This window comes from Leucoraja erinacea, chromosome 25 (assembly GCF_028641065.1).
Source record: "Leucoraja erinacea ecotype New England chromosome 25, Leri_hhj_1, whole genome shotgun sequence".
NCBI lineage: Eukaryota > Metazoa > Chordata > Chondrichthyes > Rajiformes > Rajidae > Leucoraja > Leucoraja erinaceus.
This window is the reverse complement of record NC_073401.1, coordinates 4,508,540-4,529,998: the sequence shown is the minus strand read 5'-3', so window position 1 is coordinate 4,529,998 and position 21,459 is coordinate 4,508,540. Positions and strand designations below refer to the sequence as shown.

General features: G+C 45.2%; 1 protein-coding gene across 1 annotated transcript in view; it reads left to right on the top strand.

Annotated features, from left to right (window-relative positions):
- Positions 1–2,604: 2,604 nt before the first annotated feature.
- The window catches only part of fbxw8 (F-box and WD repeat domain containing 8), a 151,019-nt gene continuing 132,164 nt past the window's right edge, over positions 2,605–21,459 (top strand). The window contains exons 1-3 of the mRNA XM_055655595.1: positions 2,605–3,221; positions 15,352–15,456; positions 16,095–16,259. Of these exons, the coding sequence (XP_055511570.1) occupies positions 2,679–3,221; positions 15,352–15,456; positions 16,095–16,259 (813 nt within the window). The 5' untranslated portion in view covers positions 2,605–2,678. The remainder of the gene's footprint in view (positions 3,222–15,351; positions 15,457–16,094; positions 16,260–21,459) is intronic.

Genomic DNA, 21,459 nt, shown 5'->3' with positions numbered 1-21,459 from the left:
TAAATAATAAATTATTTACTTAGGAAAATGTCAGCAAAAATAGGATGGGGTTCATATCGCATGTTTCAATACATCAAACCTAAATTAAGATTGCACTAAAAAGCAATTACTATTATAAAAATTACAAATTCACGAAAAAGTTTTTTTAGCTCAATAATTGCAGGAACTATCAGTCCATAGTCTTTAATTTGCAAACATGGTTAGTTTATAGTTGGAAATGAGTTTATTTCTCCTGTTACTTAATATTTTTTTAAACGGAAAGGAATGAACACAGCCATGTTGCATTTAGTGAAAAGGGTTTTTTACCATGATGAATATAAGAAAGTGATGCCATTTCACAAGCCTTACAAACATTTTTCAAATATCAGCTCTCCTCCCTGCATGATGAACAGGATCCACTGATAATGAATAATTGGTTGAAGATTTGTATGGTGAGTTTAATACAGAAAAGATATATTGAGACTATGGCAAATTAGAGCAGAAAATGTTTCAATGCTATTGATTGATGAAAGTAGAGTTTATCAGAATGCAGAAAAACCTAGTCAAGATCTTTAAATTTAGTTTTAAATTTTTGTTTAAACTAGGCAGGCAGTTGAGGGGGACCATCCCAACATTTAAGAAAAAAGTTTAGACTGATACATGGATAGGACAGGGGGTGGACCAAAAGGGGGGGGGGGGGGGGGGGGGGGGGGACTACATTTCTCCCCCTCCAAGTGGAATTGTGCAATATGGTGCATACTGCAGCGAGTCTTTTAACTTACACTTGAGTACAATATATATGCTTTAAATTGGATTGGAGCGTTTTTGAAAGGGGGGGGAGGCTGTGCGATCACTGATCACTGGCCTTGGGGGTACCCGGTGAGGGAGTGGAGCAACCGAGTGAGGAGAGGGTGTGGAAGAAAGGGGTCCCCCCCTCTAAGGGTAGGAACGTTTTGAAATTTGATGTATTAAAATCATGTTTTAGTGCCCTGTAGAAGTATGATTTCAATGTTTTTTGTATGTATTTTTAAGAGGTCACTTTTTAAGGGGTAACTTTATCCACACAAAGGGTGATGGATGTATGGAACAAGCTGCCAGAGGAGGCAGTTGAGGCAGGGACCATCCCAACATTTAAGAAAAAGTTAGACTGATACATGGATAGGACAGGTTTGGAGGTATGGACCAAAAGCAGGTAGCAAAGCTGGGACATGTTGATAGTTATATGGACGAGAAAGGAATGGAGGGTTATGGTCTGAGCGCAGGTGTATGGGACTAGGGGAGAATACGTGTTCGGCACGGACCAGAAGGGTCGAGATGGCCTGTTTCCATGCTGTAATTGTTATATGGTTATATGTTGGCAAGTTGCGCCGAAGGGCCTGTTTTCACACTGTATCACTCTACGACTACATTATTCCTCCACCATGCATCAATGTTTCAAAATCAAGTAATCAAGTTTTATTGCCATATACTCAAGCATAGAAACATAGAAAATAGGTGCAGGAATAGGTGCTCCATGGCCGAAGCTGCAGCGAGCGACTCGCTAGCCGCGCAAATACTCGTCAGCCCCGCAAACTCACCAGTCCTGGCTCCCCGCATCTGTATCCGCCCGTTGCTTCCATCCGTCCCTCAGCCCCAGCTCTCCAACACCCGCGGACCATGCAGTTTATCCGAGTTTTGAAATTTTTGTTGATCACAGAATTTCTCACCACAGAGCGTGAGAAATTTCTAATCAGTGTGAGGGCGTGAGAGTTTGCTTGAGGGCTTGAGTCTCACGCTCAAAGCGTGAGAGTTGGCAGCCCTGCTACAGGATCCCAGGAATGAGTAGGTTAATCTATGTTGAGTATTTGTCGGCACTTGAGCCTAGAATAGAAGAATGAGGAGGGACCTGGAGTATAGAAGAATGAGGAGGGACCTAATTGAAACATACAGAACAGTGAAAGGCTTGGATTGAGTGGATACGGAGAGGATGTTTCCACTTGTCTAGGCCTCAAAATTAAAGGACATTTTTTTAGGAGATGAGGATACATTTCTTTAGTCAGAGGGTGGCGAATCTGTGGAATTCTTTGCCACCGAAGGACGATATTTTGATATTTTTAAGGCAAAGATAGATAGATTCTTGATTAGTACAGGTGTCAGCGGTTATGGAGAGAAGGCAGGAGAATGGGGATAGGAGGAAGAGATAGATCAGCCATGATGGCGGAGTAGACTTGATGGGCCGAATGGCCTAATTCTACTCCTATCACATGACCTTATGAGAGTGAGGGTGAGAGGTATTATTTGAACAGCGAATTAAATGTTCATGCCTTTGGTTTGTAAGGTACTTGTGCCTATATCTTGTATGGGACAAGATCCAGGCATAGCCTCTTTATATCATAAATCTGCCATCAGGAATAAAAATACAAAAAGTGCAAATATTTGAAATAAGAAATAAAAACAGAAAATACTTAAAGCACTTCGCATGTGTGGAGAGAAAGAACGTTAACGTTTCAGGTCGGTGACTCTGCAACATAACTTTACATCTGGCGAAGAGCATCTATCGTTTGTGGGTAGACAAAAATGCTGAGAAACTTAGCGGGTGAGGCAGCATCTGTGGAGCGAAGGAATAGGGTCGACACCCTTCTTCAGACTCATTTTTACCACCGTTTGTGGGATCAGTGCACAATATGCCAGCTACATGCATTCGACGGAACTGAATATGAATGCACAGAGTTCTGCACGGTGCATTTTACAGATGGACCGCAAACGGAGAAGAAATGTGCTGCGAGAGAAAGTCTCCGGGTAGCGGGCTGGTTCAATCTGAGAGTCTGCGGATATGGACTATGGGCGATAAAGATTTGCAAGAGTTTCGGCAGCAGTGGGAGGAGGAGATCTCTGGCCGCGGCTGCTCCAACAGAGGAAAGGGCTCAAGTTGGGAGGAGAGGAGCAGCAAAAGGCGGCGGCGCCAGGAGGGCCCGGGCTCCGGTTGCCATGGAGACGGGGAGAGCCTGGGCCCCGGGGAGAGCCCGGGATCGGAGTCGGATCCGCCGCCGGCCCGCAGCCCCCCGCCGCCCAACTACTTGCACCTGGCGGTGAGTTTGTTGGAGGGCCGGACCAGCCCGCTGAGGAACCGCATCCAGAGCGCAGGCCGCCGCACAGGGGCGGCAAAGCCGGGAGAAGGTGGCTGGAGCCCCGCAGGCCGCATCGCACAGGGCCCGGGCGGCGGCCACAGGGAGAGTCTGCTCGACCAGTTGATCAGTGACCTGGTAATCTTTCTTCTCCTCCTGCTTTCATCGTCACTAGCCGTCAACGGTTAATTGTCAGCATAAGATAATCGAATCGGTTAATTTACCTTCAGTTGGCACTTTATGTACAACTCGAGGTTATTACTGGAAATTGGTGTTGTGTTCACTTGTGCACTTGCATTGTCTTACTCTCCATTACTATGAGAAGTACTCACAACGCTGCGTGTGTGCTGTCAGATGCGTGTGATTAGCGATCAAGGAGGCCGGGGAAACCAAAGGCAGATGCGGAATTCCCTGGGGAGAAGCTCAGTGCTTGATATTGCTGCAACGCGGTTATTTGTGGTTGAGCTGCACCATGAGTCAAACTGTTTGATCACTGATGAGTTAAGGTCAGAGGCGCAGCTGACAGTCGTGATACAACAATTTCAGAAGCTGCAATTTTCGAATCACTGTAAGTGGTGCTCTCTTCTAAATGCTACTTACTAGCGGAAAATTATGTTTAGAAACTGAGCTGTATGTGGGAGTGAAAGTCATTAGGAACTAACCACCAAGCGATCCCAAGGGTGCTGTTACTGCCTCTTCATTACATGTGCGAAAACTCTGCTGCAAGTCATAAAACTAATTGAAGATTATTATTTGTGAGAAGTATTGGGGTTAGAAAGGGTACCCCGATCCACAAAAGTTGTTATTTCCGGGTTGCGTTTGTTTGTTTAAAGACATCAAAATAAAAGTTCTCAAAACATGGAATTACAGTCATGGCAACTGATTGCTCTGAAGTAGTTTAAGTAATTGGGAGTGCAGAGTTTATTTCAATAATTAAAATATATTAAGATGTTATCGATGCTTGTAAGACAGGGAAGATGAGAAGAAGCTTAATTCAATTGGATCATTTCATTTGTGGTTAAATATTTCATAAATTAGTTGATTTCTCAAGAGATTGATGGCAACACAATCACGGAAATATTATCGCACATTTTTGTTTTGCGAAGTTTGTATGAATTTCATATCATTTTCCAATAATTACTGGTGGAACTGTTGACTGCATTTTAATTTATAAATGCACTATAACATTTTTAGAACTTCAGAATGTTGATAGAATTGTGGTGGCATTGATTCCTGATAAGGTGGCAGAACATAATTTCATCAATTTATGATCTTAATATTTAGGATTTTCAAGTGTATAATTATATAATCAAGCTTTTACAAATAACAGTTGTACGGCTTAAATGCAATATTTGATTGTTTTCCAGACCATTCTAAAGCAATTTTAGGGGATTTAATATGAGATTCATTTTATTATACTGTTCCTATTGAACTATGGCAGTAATCGTAACGCATAAAAGTTGTAGATAATGTATATCAGTTTTTAAAAAATGTTGTAAATGCTCAGCAGGTTGCGCAGGATATGTGGAGAGAGAAACAGATTTGATGTTTTTGGTAGGTGGTCTGTCAGCAGAACTTAGAAAAGTTAGATAACCAATATGTTTTAGGATGGAGAGAAGGTAGCAGGGTGGTAAAAGGAAGGCGCTCAAGAGAGACTGTGCTCTGCAAAGAGTGATGGTGCTGACTGAGATGATGAAAGTTTGTCAGCCACAGTTGATTTGTATGGTGGTGTGAAGAGAGGTAGATGAATGAGGACAGTGGAAAAACAAAACAAAACACAGAAAATGTAGACACAAGGAACTGTAAAAGTTAGTTTACAATAATAGACACATCGTGCTGGAGTAACTCGGCCTTCTTTAGACTGAATCTGAAGTAGAAGTCGAATTTTGAGATGTGTAATTCCAGAATAATGAAAAGCAGTCTGGCCTTGGGTCATGATTCTGTGTTTAACATTCTTGTCATTAAAACTGCTCCATAATCCACTTGCATGCCTTATTGTGTTCAAAGATTTGTTGCATTGATTCTTTGCCTCGTATTTACTGCCAGAAATGCAGTAGGCGGGGACGAAGCTTGTATTGATTTATTCAGATTAGTGTTTTTTTTTAATTAAAATTTTGACTATGTAATTTTAGACAAAAGAAGTGGCACATGTTGCTTAAAAGACTGGAACTGATTCCAAAGTGCTCTTTGTTTTTCTTCTTGTGTCATTGTTTCAGTTTATTGTAGATTAATTGATAGAGATTGGTTGTGACTATCATTTGTCAGGATGGTAGCATAGAAACTCTACAGATTGTTCCATGGTTGTGCTTGTATGCAGTAAGTGGGCAGGACCTACCTAGTGAATGCCAGGGCTCTGGGGAGTGTTGTAGAGCAGAGGAAACTATGAGTGCAGGTGCATAGTTCCTTGAAGGTGGAGTCGCAGGTCAAAAAGGCTTTTGGCACATTGGCCTTCATCAGCCAGAGTATTGAGTATAGAAGTTGGGAGGTCATGTTGCTGTTGTATAAGATGTTGGTGAGGCCGCATTTAGACAATTGTGTTCATTTCTGGGCACCATGTTATAGGAAAGATGTTGTCAAGCTGGGAAGGGTACAGATAAATTTTATGAGAATGTTGCCTGGACTAGAGGATGTGAGCTATAGGGAAAGGTTGAATAGGCTGGAACTCTATTCCTTGGAGCGCAGGAGGATGAGGGGTGATCTTATGTGTATAAGATCATGAGAGGAATAGACCGGGTAGATAGATGCACAGAGCCTCTTGTCCAGAATAGGTGAATCAAGGAGCAGAGGAAATAGGTTTAAGGTGAAGGGGAAATGATTTAATAGGAATCTGAGGGGTAACTTTTTCACACAAAGGGTGGTGGATGTATGGAACAAGTTGCCAGAGGAGGTAGTTCAGGCAGGGACTATCTCAACATTTAAGTAACAGTTAGACAGGTACATGGATAGGACAGGTTTGGAAGGATATGGACCAAATGTGGGAAGCTGGGACTAGTGTAGCTGGGACATGTTGGCTGGTGTGGGCAATTTGGGCCGAAGAGCCTTTTTCCACAGTGTATAGGGCCTGTCCCACTTGCCGATTTTTTTCGGCGGCTGCCGGCGTCATTGAATGATGTACCAGGTCGCCGAAAAGCTGTCAAGGTGTACGACAAGCTATGACGCAGTTGACATCAAGCTGCGACAATTTACGTAATCCGTCACAATTTTTCGGGACCTGGGACAACCACAACAGCGACACCATATAACAACCTACGACCGCATAGACGTCAAACAACAACAACCGAGGTCAACCTATGTCCACCCACGACATGATACGGCAAGATACGACAAGCTAGGACACTGTCTGCTACATCTGAAGACAACAGGACAAGTAACGTTACTTTGATCCGTTTCTTGATGCAGGCACTGTCACCGGTTGACGTATGATGACGCAGGTTGTCGCAAAAGGAATTCGTCGAGGTCATGACCTTGTGACATCGTACGTCACCTGGCATCAACCTGGCGACAACCTACGACAGCACCTACGACAGGATACGGCAGACAACATCAGGCAACGTCAAGCCCACTGTCGCCGCAAGGTTTTGAACATTTCAAAATCCAGCGGCGATAAGAAAAAAGTGACGACACTTGCGGAGATAGCTCACAACAACACAGGCGTCAGCCCGCATCATGCCACGGCCATGAGGCGATAACCTATTTGTCGGTTGTCGCCGAAAAAAGTCGCCAAGTGGAACAGGGGCTTATCACTCTATGACTCTATGTTTAAGTGGGTGCTTGAGCCCCAGTTACTTACAATGCATTTCCAAGGCTTGGCTGAGTGACCAAATATTACATTCTTAATGTGAAAATGTGAGTAATGATGAGGATACGAAGAAGATTCAATAGATTACTAAAAAACCAAGTGAGTGGGCAATAACTTGACAGATTGAGTACCGTGGGAAAATATGAGTAATCCACTTCGATAAGTCCAGACACAGGGCATTCACCTCCAATGATACAGTGGCCTACATGAAGACCAGATACGACCTTGGTAAGGCCATCAAAAAGGCCAAAAGTTGCTTCTGCTCCAAACTGGAGGACGAGACAGATGTTCGGCAGCTGTGGCAGGGCCTGAATGCAATCACCTCCTACAAGGCGAAACCAGGAGGCAGCTCGAATGTCAGTGCAACATCACTCCCTAATGAGCTTAATGCGTTTTACGCATGTTTTGACAGGGAGAATACTGATGTGCCTTCCCGATCCCCCTTTCGCTGTGATGGCATTTCAGTCTCAGTCACAGAGGCCGATGTCAGGAAATCCTTCTGAGGGGTGAACCCCCGAAAAGCACCTGGTCCTGATGGTATACCCGGTCGTGTTCTAAAAACCTGTGCGGACCAACTGCCAGGAGTTTTTACGGCCATTTTCAACCTCTCACGTCTGAGGTCCCCACCTGCTTTAAAAGGGCATCAATTATACTGGTGCCCAAGAAGAGTAAGGTGATGTGCCTCAATGACTATCAACCAGTGGCACTAACGCCAGTGGTGATGAAGTGCTTTGAGAGGTTGATCATGAAGCAAATCAACTCCTACCTCGACAAAAACCTGGACCCACTGCAGTTCGCGTACCGCCACAACAGATCAACGGTGGATGCGATCTCGCTGGCCCTCCACTCCGCACTGGACCACTTGGACAACAAAAACTCATATGTCAGGCTGTTATTCATTGATTACAGCTCGGCATTTAACACAATCATCCCCTCCAAACTGGTTACCAAACTCGCAGAACTGGGTCTCTGCGCATCCCTCTGCAACTGGATCCTCGACTTCCTCATCCACAGACCACAGTCTGTTCGTATTGGTGGAAATGTGTCAGCCTCGATAACAATCAGCACGGGAGCACCTCAAGGCTGCGTGCTCAGCCCCCTGCTGTACTCACTCTATACCCATGACTGCGTAGCGAACCACAGTGCGAACTCCATCATCAAGTTCGCTGACGACACCACTATTGTGGGGCGTATCACTGATGGGGATGAGTCAGAATATAGAAGAGAGATCGAGCAACTGTCCATATGGTGCCAGCGCAATAACCTGGCCCTCAACACCAGCAAAACCAAGGAACTGATTGTGGACTTTGGAAGGAGTAGGAGGGGGACCCACAGCCCCATTTATATCAACGGGTCGATGGTTGAAAGGGTCAAGAACTTCAAATTCCTGGGCGTGCACATCTCTGAAGATCTTTCCTGGTCCGAGAACACTAATGCAATTATCAAAAAAGCTCATCAGTGCCTCTACTTCCTGAGAAGATTACGGAGAGTCGGATTGTCAAGGAAGACTCTCTCTAACTTCTACAGGTGCACAGTCGAGAGCATACTGACCGGTTGCATCGTGGCTTGGTTCGGCAATTTGAGCGCCCTGGAGAGGAAAAGACTACAAAAAGTAGTAAACACTGCCCAGTCCATCATCGGCTCTGACCTTCCTTCCATCGAGGGGATTTATTGCAGTCGCTGCCTCAAAAAAGCTGGCAGTATCATCAAAGACCCACACCATCCTGGCCACACACTCATCTCCCTGCTACCTTCAGGTAGAAGGTACAGGAGCCTGAAGACTGCAACAACCAGGTTCAGGAATAGCTACTTCCCCACAGCTATCAGGCTGTTAAACCTGGCTCGGACGAAACTCTGGTTATTAATAACCACTTTCTGTTATTTGCACTTTACCAGTTTATTTATTCATGTGTGTATATATTTATATCATGGTATATGGACACATTTATCTGTTTTGTAGTAAATGCCTACTATTTTCTGTGTGCTTAAGCAAAGCAAGAATTTCATTGTCCTATACAGGGACACATGACAATAAACTCACTTGAACTTGAACAAAGAAATGCTGATTTTTTTTGTTGTAAATATTGATAATTGAGATTATAAACTATTGATATTCAATGGAACCAGAATGTGCTTGAACATGGCAGTGTAAGCTGGCGTGCAGGCAGTTCGGAAGCAAAGTGGAATGTTAAGTTCTATTGTAAGGAAATCCAAGTACATCATTGGCAGCTCTCAGTCTCGAAAGACCGTGCTTCTGCGGCACGGTGAGGTCTCCTGGGTCTTTGCACACGTTGCCAACGTCTGATATGGCTGACCAGCCCAATTCCCGAGTGACAATCTTTGCTGCAATGGGAACAGATAAAGCAGCCCGTTGGGGTTGTAGAAGCCCGTTTCTTGCCGCTGGCCCTCCTCTCTGCAGCACGCAAGTTCCTGCCCACATCCGCCCTCCTAAACCCCTACCTGAACAATCTCACGCCATGTGCAGCGATCCTCTGCCTTAGCATCCCAGTTGTCAGTGTTGATGCCACAAGCCTTCATTTCCCGCTTGCAGGCATCTTTGAAGCGGAGGACAGGCCGTCAGTTGCAAGCTGGCCATACAAGAAGTCCTTTGGCATGTGGTCATCCTCCATTCGTCGAACATGGCCAAGCGATCAGAGGCGTCGCTGACTCAGCAGAGAGTACATGTTGGGGATTCCAGCATGCTCCAGGATGTTGCTGTAGGGGATGCGGTCCTATCAAGAGATACTGAAAATCCGTTTCACGGCATCGCATATGAAAGGTGTTTACACAGCGCTCCTGGTGCATGTATGCAGACCATGTCTTGCTTCCATACAGGAGTGTGCTCAGGACGCATGCCTGGTACACACATATTTTGGTGTTTTCAGCAAGGAGCTTGTTCTTCCACACCCTCTTAGCAAGCCTGGCCATGGTGGCTGCCGCTTTCCCGACTCGTCTGGTAATTTCTGTGTCCAGAGACAGGTTGGTGGAGATTGTAGATCCGAGGTAAGTGAAATCCTCAACCAGTTCCAGTGTGTGGCAATAGATTTTAATGCAAGGTGCGTGGCTAGCGCTCTGCATTCTGATGTTGGTCATTTTCAGGCTGATTGATAGTCCGAACTCTCTGCAGGCATCTGCAAATTTATCAATGAGCCTCTGCAGACCCTCGTCTGTGTTGGATACAAGTGCTGCACCATCGGCGAAGAGCATTTCTCTGATGAGGACCTCCTTCACTGTTTTAGCATGCAGGCGAGCCAGGTTGAAGAGCTTTCCCCTGGATCTGGTGTGTAGATAGACACCATCCAGGGATGACTCGAAAGCGCAGGTCAGCAGCAGGGAGAAGAATTTCCCCAAGAGGGTCAGTGCCAATACACAGCCTTGCTTCACACCACTGATGATTGGGAAAGTGTTCAGATGACGATCCATCGTACACAACTGTACCTTTCATGTCCTTGTGAAAGGAGATGATCATGCTGCAGAGCTTGGGGGCAGCCAATTTTCTCAAGCAGTTAAACAGCCCCTTTCTGCTCACCAGATCGAAGGCTTTGGTGACGTCTATAAACAACAGGTAGAGTGGCTTCTGCTGTTCCCTGCATTTCTCCTGGAGCTGTCGCACTGAGAAGATCACGTCGATGGTGGACCTGCCTGCTCTAAAGCGACACTAGGATTCTGGGTACACACCGTCAGCCAGCACATGAAGCTTGTTGAGAACTAACCGTGCGAAAACCTTGCCCACAGTACACAGCAGCGATTCCTCTGTAATTATGTGCAACTGATGTTTCTTGCAAATATAATCCAGAGTGGTGTTCCACCCATCTTGCCATCTGCTGGTTGAGGTCGAATATAGTCTCCCCTTTGGTGGATTTCAGAGGTGCTGTCATTCTCACTCTGGGGCCTCCTGCTCTCTTGATACTATGTACCTTTCATGCCCTGTATGTTCCCGCAGTCAGCAGAGCACTGGATCTTTGCACACAGTTTCAGCCAGTAGTCATTTGCGCACTTCCTGGCAGTACGCTGTGCAAAGCTCTGTGATGCGCTGAGAGCAGATAGGGTCTGCTCACATGGATTGCTCTTGTAAGAAAGACCAGTGCACTTGACTTCGATGACTGGCAACATCTACTAGGACATAGACTGGCCCTAAACCAATCCTGGTTTGGTCATAGCCGTGCCAAAAGTGGAGATGGCAGCTTCATAGATGGTATCTGTAATGGAATGTCATCTTACAGAGGCATCCTGCTGTGGGAGATGGCGTAGGGACTCCACAAGGGTGCTCTCAAAATATTCATTATATTTGCTGTCAGCAGTGTTGGCAGTGTTAATGCAAGGGCGACCCTTAGGTTTAGCTCGGTGCAGCTTGCCAGCTGTAGTCGCACTTTGCTGCACACTAGAGCATGGTCAGTTTCACCGTCTGCACTGTGATAGCTCCTCACTGCTAGTACACTGCCTAACACCGATCGTCTTGTGATGAGGAAATCCAGTTGGTGCCAATGGTGGGATCTGGGGTGTTTTAATGACACTGTGTGGTGGCGCTTGCTTTAAAAAGAAGGTGTTGGTAATACAGAGACCATGGTAAGAACACAGTTCCAACAGCCTCTGTCCATTTTCATTCATTCTTCCAGTGTCATGGTGACCGATGCATGACAGCCACGTCAGCTGGTCTGCCCCTACCCTAGCAATGAAATCTCTGAGGAGGAACAGGGGCTCAGTTGTTGGAATCACTGCAATCAGTTTGTTGACCTCATCATAGAATTTGTCCTATTGAACACGTGAAGGTTGCAATCTTCCACCCCATCTATCCCCCTCATGATTTTATACACCCCTATAGGATCACCCCTCGGCCTCCTGTGTTCAAAGGATTAAAGTCCTAGATTGCCCAACCCTTCCCTGTAGTTCTGCTGCTCAAGTTAGTAGCAATAGTGTCATAAATCTTCTCTGCACTCTTTCCAGCTCAATGACCAAAACTGGACTCAGCAGTCCAAATGGTGCCTCACCAATGTCTTGTACAACTGTAACATTCCATCCCAACTTCTATACCCAACACCCTGACTGATGAAGCCTAATGTACCAGAAGCATCCTTGATCACCCTATCTATTATGATGCCACTTTCAGGGAACTATCTACATTCTTATTCATTCTTCTATATCATGCATTTCTTGTGTTGTAGTTCTATCTTCTTTGCTCCAGTATTTTCTACCATTATCTGATTCTGACATATTCTCCCTTTGTCCCACCTCAGCACACTCACCTGCTTTTTTTATAAGAAATTCATTGGATGCAGATGGTAGTGTGTGACTGAAACAAAACTTGTGACCTTAATCACAAAGAGAAAAGAGCAGCAAGAACTCGGGAAAATCGGTGGTGGCCTGAGTTTGGGACGTTATAGTACAGTTGTTCAAGACCATCCAGGTTTGACTGAGTCTGACGTCTGAAGAAGGTTCTCGACCCGAAACGTCACCCTGCTGAGTTACTCCAGCATTTTGTGCCTGCGGTGTAAATCAGCATCTGCAGTTCTTTAACAGGTTTTTAAATATATTGCTGCCTCTTTTTTGCCACTGAGTCTAAATCCTAGCACTCTCTACACACCAACATTGTGGGAGTACCTGCACAGGAAGGAGTACAGTGGCTTGTACCCTCCCTTCAATTTCCTTCCAATATCATGGAACATATTTCGCTCACATTTAACAATGCGTCCATTTCTTTTGCTTGCCTAAGTGTTCTGGCATCTTAGTTTTATTTCATTGAATTACACAGAAGCAATCAATCACTATTAATTTAAGAGATTACTTTACTAACTTACATTAAATGGAATCATGGCCTAAATTATTAGAAAGGGAGATTAAACATTGAGGTCAGTAATTAAGTACAAAACAAAAATTGCTTTTGATGCCAAAGATATAAAGCACTCTCATTGGGCCTCGAGCTATTTTCCACCTCCATTCAATGAATAATGTAGTAGTCAATACACAGTCAAAATATTGAGCTGCTGCAAACCATATTTTAAAACAAATTATTTTGCAAAGTAGCTTCCCCATCAGGAAATTGATTTATACATCTTGAACTTAGTAGTATTTGAATAAATATTTCATGGAGCATATTTAACACTGTTCAGAATAAGAAATGGAACAAAATAGAATCAACATCTTGCAGTGCTGGAGGAGCTGTGCCAGCCTTTGAAAAAACTGTCTAATTAGTCTCACTGCCTTGGTTTCTCCCATGACACCTTCAAAAATCTATCCAATTCCCTTTTGACATTTGCTATTAAATCTGTTTCCACCACTCTTTCAATCAGTGCATCCTAAATCATCTTATTCCATTAAAAATTCTCTTTTCCCTTCTGTGTCTTTAGTCAATTATTTTGCCTTTGGTGACTGATGCTCATACCAGCAAATAGCTTCCCTTTATTTATTTCATTGTAATCGCTCATAGTTCAGAATGTTTGTGTTTGTTCCCTTATTTCCTAAATGGAGATCAGTCCCAGTTCTACAGCTTCAATAATGCAGAAATCCCTCATTCCTGTTATAATTTAATAAATCTCCATTGTATCCTCTGTTAAGGCCCAACATCCATTCTAAAGAATGGCACTCAGAAATCTAACAGTCTAACCCATGATTTACAAGATTTAGTATAACCTCCATGAATTTGTGCTCTAGGTGTTGATTTATGAAGACAGAGAATCTTGTAACCGTATGTTTTTGCAAGTTAAATTATGTTGTGGTGCCTGTGAAGATTTTCATCTGTGAACCCAGCTCCCTGCCCTCAATTACAAATGTATCATTCAGTAAAGTAGTTGCATTATAGAAGTCATCTTGTAAAGGAAGAGACAAAATGTCTTGATTACATTTTATAGGATTAAAAATGCTCTAGTGATATGAATGATTAATTAAATTGCGAATGTGTGTATGCGGGGGGGGGGGGGGGGGGGTGTTGGCAGGGTTGTGGGCAGTAGGGGTTGTGGGTGGGAGGGTGGTGTGTGGGCGAGGGGTGTTGCGGTGGGGTTTGTGGGGGGGAGACATTCTTGGGTATGACCACTAGGTCAATTTGCTAACAATCAGACACATCTTCAGTTGTGTACCTCAACGTCACTGGGTGTTTCGGCCTTTTATCACAAGACACCCCCTTGTTCAGACCTGGGTGAGGGTCTTATTGTTAGCCTCTAGATGGTCATGTGGCAGCCCAGACAGCATCTTTCCTCTTCAGCCACAGTCAGTGACTGCTCCGTTTGGCGATATTGGCAAGTTTTTTATTGCCCTCCTTTGTGCCTGCCCTTTGACTCCTACTTCCCTCAGGAGCCTTGCGGTGGAATTGGCTACAAAGCCCCTGCACCCCACCTCCACTGGACACACCCTTACCCTCCAACCTCTCTCCTCTGCTGCAAGGTTTGAATATTGGAGCTTTTTCCTTTCATAAGCCTCGTCCACAGCCTCCTCCTATGGGACCATCAGCTCAATGATGAAAACACGCCGACAGGAGTTGGACCAGAGAACGAGGTCTGGCCGCAGGTTGGTAACTGTGATTTCATCTGGGAACGAAAGCCTCTGGCCTAGGTCAACACGCATTTCCCAGTCCCTGGCTGTGTTCAGTGGGCATGAGTTGAGAGGCGAGGGGTTAGTCCTCTGTTTCTCTCTTTCCCGGATGAAGGATGGTATTTGCGGGAATGTTATCTGGGCATTGATAGGCATGGCGTTGGTGGTAACTCTCTTGCACTTGAATTCAGCTGCCAAACACTTCAGCACCTGGTTGTGTTGCCAGGTGTATCTGCCTTGTGTTAGCTTGGTCTTACAACCGACCAGGATGTGCTTGAGGTTTGCTAGAACTGCACACAGGGGGCAGGCTGGTTCCTCTCCCAGCCAAAGATTTAGGTTTGTGGGAGAGGGAAGGATGTCATATGTATGTCAAGCACACGGTATTGGGGGTTCAGTATTGATGCGGTCCCCCTCCATCTGTCAGGGCCAGAGGAATTTTCTCATCGATGAAAATTAAAAGACTTATTAATGTTTAAAAAATGTCTACTGTCAATCACGCCGTGATGGCCATGCCCCTTCTGGTGGGAGGGGGGAGGGACTATAAAACCCGGAAGTGCGGACGTGCCTCGGTCTCAGGGGTGGAAGATTGCAACCTTCACGTGGTCCGCCCTGTTTCGACTAATGCAATCAACTCAGCGTGCACAAACGGAAGATCAAATAGAACAAGTTGTCCAACAACTTTAGGCTATGCACGCCACATGAAAGAAGAAGAAGAAGCCTCAGTGAACACTGAACACATGTCTACTAAACTGTGAGTGTGGTTTTACTGACCTGTGAGTGCCCTTAATGTGGTTCGAAAATGAAGTTTGAAAATGAAAATGTGGTTTGAAAATGAAGGTTACTACAAGCATAATTAATTTTGACAGGGACATGTATTTCATTTAAATATCTAATGTAATCTATTGCTTTGAAGTGCATTATCTAATCCTGCATGTTCTTCTGTTGCAGAATGAAATAAATGAGATTCCCTTTTTTGATATTGACCTGCCATATGAGCTGGCGCTGAGAATATTTGCGTATCTTGGCAGAACTGAACTTGGAAGATGTGCTCAGGTAAATGTAACAGTTGAATCTCATTATGAAGAAAAGTTAAAGTGCCTTTGTGCTTTTCATCTTGCAATATTTGATTAAAGATCTCAGAAGATCTTTCACTGAATGGAACCTCAATCGAGAAACCTTGATTGTGAATACTGGAGAAATGAAAGAGAGGATGTAAGCTGAAACAATCTGTAAATTTGGAACGGACTTCATCAGAATCATCTTAACTCACCCAGTCCATTCAATTTAAATGCCATGAAAAACTTTTTAATTCAACTAATATCAAGATATCTGCTTACATTGATTTAAAAAGTGATCAGACTAATGATTACATTAAAGTTGTGGGTTTGATGGAGTTGCAGAACCGATGTTTTCATTCATTTGCATTTTTCATAATGTTAATGAAACCTAGGGAGCAGTGAAATACACCTTCTTATAATGAAGTTATTTAAAAACAATGGCTTCTGAGAAATACATGAATCATTTGGGTTATTTGACACCTTGATTTCTTCTTGAAGTTGTAAGCATAAGTGTGGTTGCTTGCACATTGGGGAGGTAATGGTAATGTTTCTCGGAGTTTGAATTGGATGTTATATCCATAACCACATGGAATATTTAACCTTCATAACCAAAAAAACATATTTGTTTTTCAGGTGAGTAAAACCTGGAGGGTTATTGCTGAGGATGAGGTACTTTGGTATAAACACTGCTTGAAGGAAGGGTACGAAACAAAGGCGGATATTGGTGACTTCATCGGCTGGAAGGCAGTTTTGCGAGATTCCCTGAAGAAGGAACAAACACTGCAGACCAACTGGAAGGTAATCTCATAATTCCTTAAAGTCTTATTAGTTATTATATGAACATAAGCATGAATACATTAAGCAGTCCTTACGAAAGCATTGAAAAATAGTTGTTGTACTTCAATTATCACACAAGAAATAAATTGGAAAGCAGCAGACTAATATAGTTCACTTAGATTGTTTTTGGTCCCTTAAATAGCACATCTTTTTGTTAGCAACATGCTTCCACTGCAAGTAAAAGTGAAAAACACATGATCTATTCTAACTGATTTTAGCAGGGGGAATGATGTAAGAATTACGGGTTGCTACAGTATTCTCTGGGTGGTGTAGGTGATGAGGAACATAGATAAGAAACACATATTCTGGTTCTTTATCATCATCTGGGCATTTGTAGTGAAAATGTTCATGCGAATTATGCTGAATGTAGACGATCTACTCTGCCAAGGTTTGCATCGTGAAAATTTGCTTCTCTAATTACATTTCCACCATTGACACCTAAGGACTAATGTCTTCAATGAGACTGGTGAGGAGGGGAATGGTGGATGGTTGTTTTTGAGACTGGTGGCCTATGACTAGTGTGCCTCAGGGATTTGTGCTGGACGCATTGCTATTTGTGGTTTGTATCAATGCTGATGTTTGTAACATGTTGAAAAATTAGCCGTGGCTAGAATGAAGCCGCCATGGAGAGTGGGGAGAGTATGGAGAATTCCCGTGCCGCAGGTGGGTCGCCAGGAGGTCTTAGTGGGTTGCCAGGATGTCGAAGGTTTTCGTAGGTTGTAACCAGTGCTAACCGGTGAATTTCATTGGCTCATTGGGGAAAAAAAAACCGTAAGCAGTAGTTTTCAGAACCAAGGATAATCGACCGGTAATGTTAATGTCCGCCGAGCTTCACAGCCGTGTATCTCTGGTTTCTTAAAAGTTGTCTCCACTCCTTCTCTCCCCTCCCCCTCCCCCCTCTTGTAAAGGGCTTACCGTACACTGCTGTAGCCGTCTTAATTACAGTGCCAACCTTCCTGTTCATCGTGGTGTGTGTCTGTATCACCTTGGCTTTGCACCATCTGAGCTCCCCCGCTTGCCCTGTCCCTTGCCTGCATAACAGGCTGGTGAAGGAAGCAATGTGCGTGTGTGTGTGTTCCACTCTGACAGTTGCCGGTTTTTCAGGTGCCCGAAAAATCGCATAAGTGGGACATGACCATAAGTTTGCAGATTACACTAAAGTGGGTGGTATCATACATAGCGGAGATGGTTATAAAAAATGACACCACACTCTGTTGATCAGTTTGGCAAATGGGCTGAGGAATGGTTAATGGATTTTAACGCAGATAAGATGTTGCATTTTGGGAAGTCAAACCAGGGACTTTCACAGTGAATAGTGGGCCTCTATCGAATGTTGTAGAGCAGAGGGATTTAGGAATGCAAGTACATGGTTCCTCGAAAGTGGTGTTGCAGGTCGATAAATTGGTCAGAGGGCTTTAGGCACATTGGCCTTCATCATTCATAGTATTGAGAAAAGAAGTAGGGATAAACACAAAAAGCTGGCGCAACTCAGCGGGACAGGCAGCATCTCTGGAGAGAAGGAATGAGTGATGTTTCGGGTCGAGTTCCTTCTTCACACTCTGAAGATGGGTCTCGACCTGAAACGTCACCCATTCCTTCTCTCCAGAGATGTTGCCTGTCCCGTTGAGTTGCTCCTGAAATGTACATTCGAATCCTGAGACTTCTCCACGATGACATGCTTGCCACAGTCATGCCAGCAACAGCAACTGTGAGCCGTTTCAAGTCGGATCAGGAGTGAAACAGGGATGTGTGATTGCTCCAACACTGTTCACCATCTTCATTGTGACAGCCAACCGTATCATCCAGGACGACCTACCCACAGGAATCAAAATCGTCTACAGAACAGATGGCAGACTTGTCAATCTTGCCCGTCTCAAGTCCAAAACTAAGACATCTATGAGTTCCCTCATCGAGTTCCAACATGTAGACGACAACTGTGCTGCAGCTCTCTCAGAAAATCATCTGCAACAGATCCTGACCGCCATCAACAGTGCATACACGAAACTTGGACTTGCCATCAACTCCAAAAAGACTCAGGTTATCTACCATTCGTCACCAACTGAGACAAATCGGAAAGAACCGTTAATTCAACTTGGTGAAACAACCCTGGAAAATGTGGATCACTTTCCGTACCTTGGAAGTCACCTCTCCTCCAATGTTGACCTTGATGATGAGATCCAACATCGTCTTAAGTGTGCTGGAACAGCTTTTGGACGTCTTTGAACGAGAGTCTTTCAAAATCGTGACATCCGAACAGACACCAAAATGTTAATGTACAAGGCAGTGGTGATTCCAACGCTCCTGTATGCATAGAAACCTGGACACCATACCGACGCCATCTGAAAACACTTGAAAAGTTCCATCAACGATGTATTCGAAGCAGCTTAAATATAAGTTGGGAAGACAGAAGAACCAACATCAGTGTGCTGAATGAAGCAAAAACATCTAGCATCGAAGCCTTCTATTTCCAGCTTAAAGAAGGCAAGCGGAAAAGAGGTGGACAAAAGAAGAGATTCAAAGACGACTTAAAAGCCAGCATGAAGAAATGTGCAATCAACATCGACAATTGGGAAACCAATGCCAAGGACAAGAAATTCTGGCGAACCATCATCCAAGAAGGAACAGCGCTCTTCAAAGCCAAGAGATGCGCAGAATTAGAAGAAAAGAGAAAAAAACGGAAAGAGAGGCAGCACGAACCAAAGCCCGATCTGCCATCTGGAATTACCTATCCTGAATGTCGAAGAACTTTCAAAGGCCAAGATTGGACTCATAAGCCACCTGAGAGTCCACAAAAACAACAGAACGTAGACCATCATCCTCGACCTCGAGGGATAGCCACGACAATGATAAGATCATGAGGGGAATAGATAGGGGAGATGGACAGAGTTTTATCTAGAGTAGGGGAATCAAGAACCAGACAACATAGGTTTACATTGAGATTTAGTTTAGTTTAATATCGTCATTTTCACTGAGGGAAAACCTTTTTTGTTGCGTGCTATTCAGTCAGCTGCAAGACTATACATGATTACAATCAAGCGGCCCACAGTATACAGATACAGGATGAAATGCAACAAAATTCAAACTAATTGAACGTTAATTATTTTGGCAGCAAAATTTGGTAGCTGAGATTTCTTTAAATTATTTTTTCTTCCTTTTCTGAAGACACTAACACTTATAGGATAAATAGAATAGAATAGAATGCATTTTATTGTCATTCAAACAGCTTGGTTTGAATGAAATTGCATTTTCTACAGTCTTAACAATTACAAAAAAAAACAAGACCCACACTTAACACAAACATCCATCACAGTGAATCTCCAACACCTCCTCACTGTGATGGAAGGCAAAAGTCTTAGCTCTTCCTTTGTTCTCCTCGCGCGATCCAGCAGTTCAACTGCAACGTCGAGGCGTTAAGACGCGCGGGGCAATGTTAGGCCTTGCTCCACGTCATTTCACCCCGCGATTATGGCGGGAGAAGTTGCCGTTGTGGGAGCTCCGAAAAGCGGTCTCCCACCAGGGACCAGCGAGCTCCCGATGTTACCATCCACTGGGCATGCGGCCGGAGCCTCCGAAGCTCCAAAGTCGGGTTGCAGCCGCGCGCCAACACAGCTCCTCCCGCTCCAAAGCCCGCCAGCTCCGCGATGGCAGGTCCGCGACTGGAGCCCTCAGGTTGGTTCCGGCCGGAGGCCACCACCGGCTCCACGATGTTAGGCCCAACGACATCGGAGACCCGACAGGGAAAACGATTGGTCCCCGAACAGGGAAGAGATTAACGGTTTCCCCCACCCCTCACATATACACAGCTAAAAAAAATAATAAAACTAGAATCAAAACATACATTTATCGAGACAAAAATAAAAAAAAGACAGACGGACTGCAGTTGAATCGCTGCCGTTAGGCGCCACCACACCACAACCGTCTATAAGTGAAATATTCTTCAGCTACTCATCCAAATGGCCATTTCAACTTCTATCTATACACATGCAGGGCTCGAAATTAACGGTTGCCCGGGTGCCAATGACCACTCAAAGTGCCGCCAGGCAACCTAAACGGCGAGTCATTTTGCCCGGCTTGGCAACTTGGTTTATACTGAAGATAGACACAAAAAACTGGAGTAACTCCGCGGGTCCGGCAGCATCTCTGGAGAAAAGGAACTTGACGTTTTGTGTCGGCGACGGTTGTGGGAAAGATGCTAAGTGTGGCGTGACGGAGGGTCGGAGCGAATGACGGGCCCCGCACATCAGCGGCAGTGGTGGCGGTGGCGGCTCCATCTCCTCCTCCTCCCGCACCCCGCCCCGCCCTGCCTGTGAGCGGCAGCTGCTGTCACTCCACCAACGGCGCTTTCAAAACAGACCCTTGGAGGTGGGAGGTGTCGGTCAGAGGCGGAAGTAGAGTGGGGGTAGGGGGGTAACAAAAAAAAGCTGGAGAAACGCGGCGGGTGCAGCAGCATCTATGGGGCGAAGGAAATAGGCAACGTTTGGGGCCGAAACCCTTCTTCAGACTGATCGGGGACGGGGGTGGGCGGGGACAAGAAAGGGAAAAGGAGGAGTAGCCCGAAGGCTGGGGGATGGGAGGAGACAGCAGGGGGGCTGAGGAGGGGGAGGAGACAGCAAGGACTAACAAAATTGGGAGAATTCGATGTTCATGCCCCCGGGATGCAGACTCCCCAAACGGAATATGAGGTGCTGTTCCTCCAATTTCCGGTGCTGCTCGCTGTGGCCATGGAGGAGACCCAGGACGGAGAGGTCGGAGACGGAGTGGGAGGGCGAGCCGCAGTGCTGAGCCACCGGGAGGTCAGCTTGGTTTATTGCGGACCGAGCGGAGGTGTTCGGCGAAACGATCGCCCAACCTCCGCTTGGTCTCACCGATATAGATCTGCTGACATCTAGAGCAGCGGACGCAATAGATGAGGTTGGAAGAGATGCAGGTAAACCTCTGTCGCACCTGGAACGACTGCTTGGGTCCTTGAACGGAGTCGAGGGGGGAAGTAAAGGGACAAGTGTTGCATCTCTTGCGGTTGCAAGGGAAAGTGCCCGGGGAGGGGGTGGTACGAGAGGGAAGGGAAGAATTGACAAGGGAGTTATGGAGGGGTCTTTGCGGAAGGCAGATATGGGGGGAGATGGGAAGATGTGGCGAGTGGTGGGGTCGCGTTGGAGGTGGC